The sequence below is a fragment of the Microtus ochrogaster genome, unplaced genomic scaffold, assembly GCF_000317375.1.
Source record: "Microtus ochrogaster isolate Prairie Vole_2 unplaced genomic scaffold, MicOch1.0 UNK1, whole genome shotgun sequence".
Lineage (NCBI taxonomy): Eukaryota > Metazoa > Chordata > Mammalia > Rodentia > Cricetidae > Microtus > Microtus ochrogaster.
In genome coordinates, this window is record NW_004949099.1 from 26690399 (window position 1) to 26700779 (window position 10381).

General features: G+C 48.1%; 1 protein-coding gene across 3 annotated transcripts in view; it reads right to left on the bottom strand.

The window, feature by feature from the left end:
• Positions 1 to 10381, bottom strand: part of Srgap3 (SLIT-ROBO Rho GTPase activating protein 3) — a 221035-nt gene that overhangs the window by 86196 nt on the left and 124458 nt on the right. For all 3 annotated transcript variants that reach the window (XM_005364988.3, XM_005364989.3, XM_005364990.3), the window contains exon 3: positions 7610 to 7772. In XM_005364988.3, the coding sequence (XP_005365045.1) occupies positions 7610 to 7772 (163 nt within the window). The remainder of the gene's footprint in view (positions 1 to 7609; positions 7773 to 10381) is intronic.

Below are 10381 nucleotides of genomic sequence, written 5' to 3' on the forward strand. Positions count from 1 at the left end.
ATGACACCATGCCTTCCTTGAACCTCCCTCTGAATGAACTTGGGTAGGGATGGCCACCCCTCCCTGGTGCTCCAAACAATCATTTCTTTGTATCTAGCTCAACTTCTATACTAGCCTGGAAGCATCCCAAAGGAGGGCGCCATGTTTAAACTGTTTCTCTGGCCTGTTCATCGCCTGTCTCTACCACTGAGTTGGATGTATCTGAAGTGAAACTGCAGCCTCTACCTGCTTGGGTTTCCTTATCTGTACAATGGGGTGATGGGAAGTCTTCTTCTCAGACTTGAAGAATTCAGTGCACACAGAATGCTTAGGGCCTTGTGCAGAATAAGCACTAACTGTTTCTTTGCTACAATTGCTTATTTGCCATCATACTAGCACTTGCAAATGTGTATTGAATGAGCAGGAAAGGCTGCTGAGGCCTGCTTCACAGGCTGTCTGTCTCCCCGGGAGACAGTGGAGACAGGCTGAGGTCCTTCCTCTCTTTGTTCTCCCACCCCAGTGCAGACCTCACCGCTGGACCCTCCAGCATGCAAACCCTCACTCTCTCCTGCAAGAAAAAAAAAATTGAAAAATAAACTTGGCTTTGAATCCAAGGCCACGGCTGCTTTTGATCTCTGTTACAAAGCAAAGCAATTATTGGACACAAAAGCCCTGATTTATTTATGAAATGCAATGGACATCTTCGAGGCGGGGACGAGAAAACTCACTGAAGACCCAAGTCCTTGTTGCCACACAGTGAAGGGCTGCTTTCAAACACAGGCCCCCCAAATGCCCTCTCGTCTCTGCTGAGAGTCTCTCCTCATTAGCGCGTCTTCCAGAATGCTGCAGCTTCCAACCATCAAATTCACATCACGGCCAGGGCAAGTAATTAAATTCCACAGGCATCGGCGTGCAGAATAATGGATGGCTATTGTGAAGGGAGCGGAGGAAAACAGAAGAGGCTGCAAATGGGCTGGGCTTCAATACCTACTCTCAGAAACAGGCAGGGGAAAGAGGGATGCCTGTGACACACACTGACCCTCCCAGCTGGGGTGCTGAATAGGGCTGGATTCCGAGCTGGGTCAAATACCTGGGTTTGGGGAAGATTATTTCCCTAGCAGACACAGGCCTCTGTTTCCTTACCTATAAAACAAGAAGGCTGCACTGGAAGTCCTTCCCATGCGGGTCTCCATAGTCGGCTGAGAGTTGGTTAGCAACACAGATTCTCAGGCCACACTCTGGACCTACTGGATCAGCAACTGAGACTATGGACCCCAGAGATCTGCCCCAACACGTCTCTATGGGATGCTACCCCAGGCTAGAATATGACGCCCACTGGCAGGTAATGTTTAATGGGGAGACCACAAACGCAAAGTCGGGAAAGGTGGGGAAGATGAAATAAAAGAGTCAATACGCATACTGGACAACATTAGGGAGGCTGGGCCGTAGGCAGTCCTGTTTGGTTTGGTTTTGTGAGATAGGGTCGCAGACAGCTCAGGCTTCTCTAAACTCACTATGTAGCTAAACTTGAACTCCTGATTCTCCTACCCCCATCTCCCAAGTGCTGGGATTATAAGCAAATGCCCAAACACCTGGTATAAAATCTCCCAAGTTTTAAAATGGTCTAGCTTAAGGTAGTGGTTCTAAACCTGTGGGTCACGACCCCTTTGGGGTCAAGCAGCCCTTTCACGGGGGTCACCTGAGACTATCAGAAAACAGATATTTATATTACAATTCGTAACAGTAACAAAATTACAGTTATGAAAGTGCTATGATTGGGAGTCACCACAACATGAGGAACTGTATTAAAGGGTCGCAGCACTAGGAAGGGTGAGAACTGTCTTAACGTGATGACCAAGCAGGTTATGTTTAAGAGCTGAATTCAGCCTAGCCTGCTGTCTGTCCCCTCAGTTCGGGTGTGCCGCTGACCTCCGACGCAATCTGTTCTGTCTCCTGAGCTCTTGCCTCGCTCCGGAGCTCCCAGCCCTCTCTCACTTGGCACACTCACCTTTACTCTTCAACACCCTCACTGCCAACTCGTTCTCAGGTTAGAGATTATGAGGGCAGAGTGAGGGCACGGTGGCAGCAACGGCTGAGAGCTCACATCTCCAGGATCAAACAGGAGGTGGTGAAAAAGAGTCTTTTGAAACCTCAAAGCCTGGCCCCAGTCACGCCCTTCTTCCAGCAAGGCCACATTTCCAAATGCTTTCCAAACAGCTACCAAATAGGGACCAGTGCTCAAGGCTTATGGTGTAGCAGGGCCCAGACCTTAGCATGACTGACTCCATGATGGACGTTCCTTTCAGGCTGTAAACAGTTCCACCTGCCAAAGCTAAAACAAAGGCCTAACCCATCAAAGTCCATAGTTCTGGGAAACTCTCTAAATGTGCTAACCTTGCTTTTGAGCTCCTGTAGCTCTACTTCTGGCCAACTGTTTGTGTTAACTGAAGGATGTCAACCCAGAATGTGGTTTTTGTGCTTCAAAGCTCACCCTGAGAAAGACTCAATGCTATACCAGGATCCTGAACACCCGGTGTAGTCACAGGCCCGCTAATAAAGCTTTTCTATTGGCTTAAACCCATGTCCGAGCAATCTTCTCTGGTAAATATCCCACAACAATGGGAGACATCTCGTTCAAATTAACACAGAAGGTCTACACACACAAGGACGGCATGAGGGTGTTATGACACAGGCCTTCCCCACAGGTGAGGCGTTCTTGCCTCTTGAGAAAATCCTAGAAACTTCACTGAAGTAATTTGGCCAGAATCTAATAAGATGATGAAGTTTTAAAGAGATTAGCATGGAGGGGGGGGGGCAGGCAGTGTACAGGGATGCGCAGGCCAGATTTTAAAAGTTAATGCAAAAATAACTGGAGGTTTCAGCTGAGCCCTCACAACTCCAAGCTTGCCAATCCTTTCTCCCCAGTGCTTCTCACCATAGACTACTAGAGGTCGGAGAAAACTCAGCATGACCTATGGGGAGCAAGTGAACGAGAATGTTCATCTCCAGGCAGCAAAGACCTGGGCGGACCACCTTCATGTCTGTCTCCAAGCCATGCATGAGTTTTTACACTTATTGGATATTTGTGGTCCTCAGGAACCCAAGAGCAAAAAACTCGTAATATTTCATTTCTGCATTGAAGGCATGTTGATCATAGCTGTTCCCAGATAGAGGGCAATCCTGAGAGGTAAGGCATATCCTTCATTGAGGGGACACCTAGTTGATAAAAAGAACTGGAGTAGAGGGCTCAGGGGACTTCTAATATCTCTTCTCATAAGGACCACACCAACTTTTCTTGGGGAGCCACTCTCACCCATCCTCAGCCTGTGGATCAGCAGGATTGAGCACCTCTTGCTCCAGAGGTGGGCATCTCTCCCACACTTAGGCCTTCCTCACCAGACTGCAGCAGAAAGGGTGATTGCATGTCTGTGCTGGGCCAATCAGTGCTCAGAAAATCTGATGCTTGATTCAAAACAGGAGATTCAAGCCTGGAGCTGCTGGGAGCCCCCTGGTCATAAAAGTGGGAGAAACTAACTAAGAAAAGGCTCCTCATCAAAACTGTCCCCCCGAAAACTGGGAAACAGACACCAAAGTCACATAGCAGAAATAGGCGATTTCCTGGAAACAATTCTTATGTCCCTAGAAGCACACCTATGCCTGAAGCCAAGGTTACCTTGTAAAGGAGGGAAAAGCCTTTTCCCCCTCAAGCGGGTTGAACTGTATTTCTGTTGTCCACGGACACAGGTATTGACCATTCCAGAGGGCCCTCTAAGACCTCATTCTGCTCCACTTTGCTCTGTTTGAGCCAGACCCCTCCTCTTAAAGTCAGCCCACCTCCATGAGCTTCTGAACCACCTTTCCCTGGTGCTGGGGACTGAATGCTGGGCTACTCATGCACACTAGTCAAATGTTCAGTCTCTGAGCTACATCCCGGGCCCATCTGTCATCGAACTGGGGGTGAGGGTATCACAAGCTATGCCCAAGTCAGGTCCAGCAACCTGTTCTCAATAAACCAATAAAGAGAGCCAATTTAAAAGTGGAAAGCCCCCTACCAAAAAAAAAACCAGGAGGAGATTTATTCAATGCTGCATTGAGAAGACAGATAAAGCTACATAAAAACCCTCAAGTCTGTCTTTGGGGCCCTGAAGTGAGATGGAAGTTTAAATAGAGGGCAAAGGACTTGCACATTTGACACTTCCCGGTCAAGGTGTGGTCCCGCCCACCGACCCATCTTTCCCTGCACTCAGTCTCATCCTGAAAAGGTATTTCTGACAGGTTGCTATACCTGTGTGAAATATCTTGCAGGGAAACAAATATGCACACATGTGCACACACACATACACACACACGCGCACACTCCTACCTTTTCCTTTTGCTAGCATGAAGTTCCTGAAGAAAACCTTATTTCTCTGGGGTCCATTGTATCAAGATCGGATAGTCAGACTGAGAGATGCCAGTATCTCTTTGGAAGATCCTCTTTTCTGACAGGCCAGTTACACCCCCCCCCTTTTTTTTTTTGAGACAGGATCCTCTAAGTTACCCAGGTTAGTCTGGAATTCACTCTGTGGCCTGAGCTGGCCTTGAACTTATGATGAACTCATGATGACTCAGTGGCCCGAGCAGCTGGATGACATTAAGTGACCTAAGTTTTTAGAATTTTCAATGCTGTCATTTCTGCTTAGAATAGAGTCCCCATGAGCTAGGAAGTAGCTCAGTGGTTAAGAGCACGTTCTGTTCTGGCAGAGGACCCAGGTTAAGTTCCCAGCACCCATGTTATGGCTCACACTGCCTGTAACTCCTGTTCCAGAGGATCCAGCGCCCTCTTCTGTCATCCACAGGCACTGCGTGCACCTGGCTCACACACACACACACACACACACACACACAAACACACACACACACAAAGAGTGCACATAAAATAAAAAAAATTAAAAATAACCAAATCAAAATAAAACAAACAAACAACTATAATCCAGACTCCGTGAAAGGGAGCGTAGAGAATGTTGAAAGTGTAAGAATGGAGTGAGAAGCTGGCCGCAGGGCAACTATTTCAAGCCCACAGCAACCATTCCTGGCCTCCTGCAGCTCGACTGTTACAGTAAGATCGGGTGGGTGGTCAGGAAACACCCCACCAAGCCCTAGGATACCATACTGGCCACACGCCTCCATGCGAGGGACCATTAGTGAGCTTCCATTTCTTGAGTATGTTCCGAGTGCCATACCTTTTGGTGGGACTTCACCTGTCTCTGCTCTTTCAAGTGCTCCCCAGTGTGAGCATTGTACCAGACCCACTTCCCAGATAAGAAAACTGAGGCTTAAAGAGACTTTGCCAGGGTGGTCAGTGAGGCAGTACAGAGACAACTCTAAAAGCCTTGCCTCACTAATGGTAAGGGGCTGAAGCCACACTTAGGTTCTCCTTGAAGCTGCCCAAGACTCTCTCCCATCTACGTAAAATGGGGTGTGCCCCTCCCCCCCCCCATTCGCCCAGGACTTAGTCCTGAAGTGGTTGATACAGATACAAGAATTCTCCCTATATAAGGAACACGGGCTTAGCTCCGAGTTATCTCTAATACAGGCAAAACAAAGGAACCTCACTGGGCTCAATCAGCCAGGCAGGCTTGTCCCCAACCCTCTCCCAGCCCACAGGGGCCAGGTCAGTTCCTTTGTTCTACAGGACGGGCCTGGTAACAAGGCAGTCAGGAGCTCAGCTGTGGACATTTTTCATTATTTTCCACCCTGTTAACCTCCATCACAAGTCAGGCTGCTGTCAGGCTAAATGAGAACTGTGAAGATTTATCTCCCTTGTCCCAGGGCTCAGCTCGGGAAAAGACAGCCTTCGTTTCCTAAAGGCCTTGCCGGCCCTTTCTCCCTGAGTCATTCCCACCCAGGCAAGGCTGTGACAGCGGCAGCGGGTGGGGGCCAAGCCAGGATCAGGACTCCAAAGCAGCAGACAGCTAACGCTTGCTGGCTGGCCTCTGCGAAGCACTGGGGGGTGATAGATTTTTTTTTTCTGGCACTGTATTTACTGTTCTAATTATGTTTGCTTATGCAAATATTAAACTCAGACCACATTTCATAAACATGGCTTCAGGAAGAAACCAGAAGTGTTCTGTGTGGTGGGAGGTCATGAGGCAGCAGCCGCAGCCCTTCTGTGGACACCACCCTCAAAGGGGACCATCCAAGCACAGACCTTGGGAGGGTGATTCTATTTTAAGTCAGCAGCTTGTCCCCTTCCTTGTGTGTCTAGCCACCCTGGGTCACTGGATCACTAAACTGTACCTCAGCTACACTGAGTGACAACCGCTGCTGTCCTAGGGTCACAGCCAGCTCTCAGAAAGGAAGGCCAGGCTAGCCTGTGTTGCCCACTCCCCTCCAAGGTGTTTTTACCCATTTTACAAGAGAGAAAACTGAGGCACGGAAAATGTAAGTCATGAACCCAAAGATACACAGATCACACGAGAATGGCGTATCCTGTCTAACACTAGCGGGATGGTCTGTGAGCATTTCACAAGTAAGGAAACTGAGGCACAGGTATGAGTCACAAGCCTAAAGATACATGGGACACATGGGTTTTTAAAGGGATAGTACCAGGATTACTTTCTTTCTAAAATATTAAGGAATCTAGTGTCCTGCTAAGGTCCTTCCCCACAGGACAGCATGCCTGACCTTCACACAGGCCCCACAAATCAGTCAACTTCAGCCTCGCTCAACAGACTAAGAGAAAGCTAAATGACACGCCCATTTTATAGAAAATTCAATTCTTCGCACAGTTACATAGAGCCTCCATTGTGTAAGACGCGTAGGACAAAGGCTTTAGGGGACATGAAAAGTGATGGCTCTCTTCACGCTTGGCTCCTGGATATTTCCCTGGGTAAACCTTTCTTTTAACAATGGAGTATTCCACCAAAGCCTGAAAAGTAAACCAACTTTTGAGCCTATGATTCTCATTGTGGAAACTGATCCTGAGTAACAATGGACGTGGGGAGAAGCTCACAGTGGGGCTTTCGGTAACAGTAAAAGAACGGCGTTTACCGAAGTGTTCAACAGAGAGACACCAGGCACGTAGGTCGGGGTAAGTCTATATAACAAAATGCTGTGAAGGCATTCAAGACAGAAGTTTATTTTCAATGTGGGAAAGTTCTGACAGAGAGCATCACCTAAGTTTGGTAGGTGACATAAGCAGGCACTCACATCAAATACACAGTATGATCTTACACAGGGGGGAAAGGTGTACTCTAGAAAGCGCACAAATTAGAGGCACTAGTGGGAAATTTATATAGGTATACATTCTTAGAATTTTAAAACTCATTGACAGGCAAAATTTCTGTTGATTTAAATTTTTGTGCCCATGCCCACCTCCACTTTTCCAGATTGTCTATGATAAACATACACTACATACCTAGCTACGTAAAGGCTTTTACTCTTGTGTCCGTAGGTGCTAAAGAGGCTGAGTACACACAGTCTTTCAAAGGCACATACAGAGGTCAAATTTGGGCTGAAGAGTATGGTGAACTCCTCTGCCCCCTGTATCAATCAATGCCTGCCTTTCTGGTCCCTTGTCCCCAAAATACTGTAGAATATTGTCATGGCCAGTCTGGGAAAGACACCTGGGGCAGATAAGGCAGCTCACCTTTTTGAAGAGTCTGATGACATCCTCACTGATCTGGGAAAGGCGGACGATGACATTGTTCATGAAGATGTCATTGAGGGTGGCATGATCTCGACTTTCCCGCCGGGTCTGATGCAGTACCAGATACCAACAATTCACGGGCGAGAGGAGGTATTGGTCCTTCCTGTGGGAACCAAGATGGCTCAGGTTGGCTTCACGTCAGTTCACGTGGTCACTCACTTTTGACCCTCACAGTCACCTTCAAAGTCAATCTTATTACACTTCTTACAACTATGGAAACAGGCCAGAGGAGTGAAGCGGTATTTCATGGTTGTAGAGCAAGCAGCTCTAGAGCTAGTCCTTGGGGTTGATGACTCTGTCTCTGTCCTGGGCCATCCATGCTCGTCTTGAATGTAGCACTCATCACATTCCCTCCCTCTTCTGGGAAGAATCTCTCTCAACAGGCTGAGAAATACTAAACAGATTGCTCTGAAATATTTCACGGTTGCTAGGTCTATGCAGTGGAAAACAGAAGAAGCTACTTCCTTTGTGCTAACCTGCCTCCACTAACCCACAGAGTCCCCTGGGCTCTTAACACCTTTGTCCTTCCCTAGGGAGCTTCTGACCTCCTAAAAACCAGTCTGACAATGACGATGCTTGAAAGAGCTGGGGAGGGTAGGCCTAAAGGGTTCAGAGTCTGCATGTGGGAGCAGGGGCAAAGGAAAATACAGGCACCTACAGGATAAATAAGCCTTTGTCCGATAGTGACTGATGGGCTATCAGACTGACTCTAGCTGGAGTCTAGCTGGTGATGACACAGGATGCCATGCTGTGATCCCCTGAAAACATATCAGAAATGCATCCTCCGCCCTTGCAGAATCAGAGGCACTGGGCTTGGGCCTGGCAATTTGGGCTTTAAGAAGCCCTCCAGGCACTCTGATGTGATCTGATGTCTGAGGATCTCTGTGTGTCACTGCTTCCCAGGCTAATGAGACAATCGAAAATCTCTCTTGTCTCTACTTTCCCAAAGATCCCTCGGTGGGGTTCAGGAAAAGGGGTACATACTCTTTTGTAAGGAGAAAGGCAAATAAACCCCTAAACTCAATGCAATTGATGACCCCATCTTAACACACGGCATATCTGAACTGGGGTTCTCCTTCAAGTCTCGATCTTTCTCTCACTGTGCTTTCTATTGTGGAAAGAAATATTGTAAACAAGGCCCACCACTAGCTCCAGAGAACCCAACCCTGCCTTGTTCCACCCTTGTTCTGAATGACTGGCTCCTTGGGGAGCAGGCTAAGTAAGGAAAAGCAGCCGCTGGGTCAGGTTGTGAGGAAGGTTAAGTGCTGACTCCGGCTGTGACTGTACCCTCCTCACCAGGGCACAGCCCCGTGGGCTTCTGGGATGTTCCTCTCTCACCATCCCCCAGCTCCTGGAATTTGAGAAGGTAAGAGAAGAGGAGCCATTTAACTTCAAGGAGTTTTTTCTTCTTCTATCACCAAATGGGCTGGAAAATCTAGACAGCAAATATTTGGGAGAAGAGAGTTTGGGACAGAGGGAATGGTCAGACCAGCAGCACTGGCTTTACTGGGGAATAATTGGAAACACACGTTGTCAGGGTGAGTACGCAACTGCCTAAGAAAACATAAAGAGGATGCAACACTAACGAGCCACCCTTTGCTGACATTCTGGAAAGATTTGAAATGGTAAAATTCAGGCCTAGCTAGGTTCCCTGTGCACTGATTCCAAAGCCGGTTCTGAGTGGGCTGTGTTCTTCTACAGGCGTCTGTAACACAGACTCTGCCTTGAAGGGGTTCCCTGTCAAGAGGTTGAGATCAAAGAAAAAGAAAAAGAATTAAAGAGGAGACCATGAAGGTCAACAATGTGGATGCACCCAGAGCATCCGTCTGCTGGAGTTACAGGAGCCGTGCACCCTTTGCACTTTTACTCTGGTCCCTTCTGTTTTCATGACAGACTCCTCCTTCTGGGACCTGCACATCGTGCCCTTCTTGCTACCTGGACCACGCTAGCAACTCCTCCTTCCCTGGCTGCCTCCCTCACTTCCTGTATAGCTCAAGTGCCATTCTTCTTCAGAGTCGTCCCTTGACCGTGGCTGACAGCGGTTCTCAAGCATCCTCTCTGGCCAGCAACACTGGCATTGATAGGAGCTTGTTGGAGGTACAAACTGTCAGGACCACTAATCAGAAACCCTGGAGTTTGGCCAGGCACCCTGGCTTTACAAGCCCTCTTGGGGATTCGGATGCATGTGTGACTTTGAGAACTATGCTAAAATTTGGACCTGAGCATCTCCCAGTGGTTCCCAGGGTGGTGCTGTTAGGAAATGAGGGAATCTTTTTAAGAGGTGGGAGGCCATTAGTTCACTGAAAGCACAGCCTCATGAGACCTCAGGCCCCTTTTCCACTTCCTGCCGTGAGGCTATCAGCTCTGTGATACCATGAATTCACACCACACCATGATATGTTATGCCCTACACACATATGCGGGAGACCTGGAAGCCCAATAAGACTATTAGCCCAAAACAATAAAAAACAAAACCAAAAGACTTTCTCTTCAGAAATTGACTATCTCATGAAATTCCTTGTTGTTACAGAGGGCTGCCTGATGGATTCTGCCTTTAATTTCTAGGCCCCATCTCTCACCTTCCTGGGAACTCTTAGGGAGCAGGTACTGTTTCTGTTGTACTCGCTGTGCTCAGGGCCCAGTAAGGTGGCAACCACAGAGCAGATGCTACGCTAAAGGGACCCTTGAGAAAAGATTTCATTTGTACTGGGG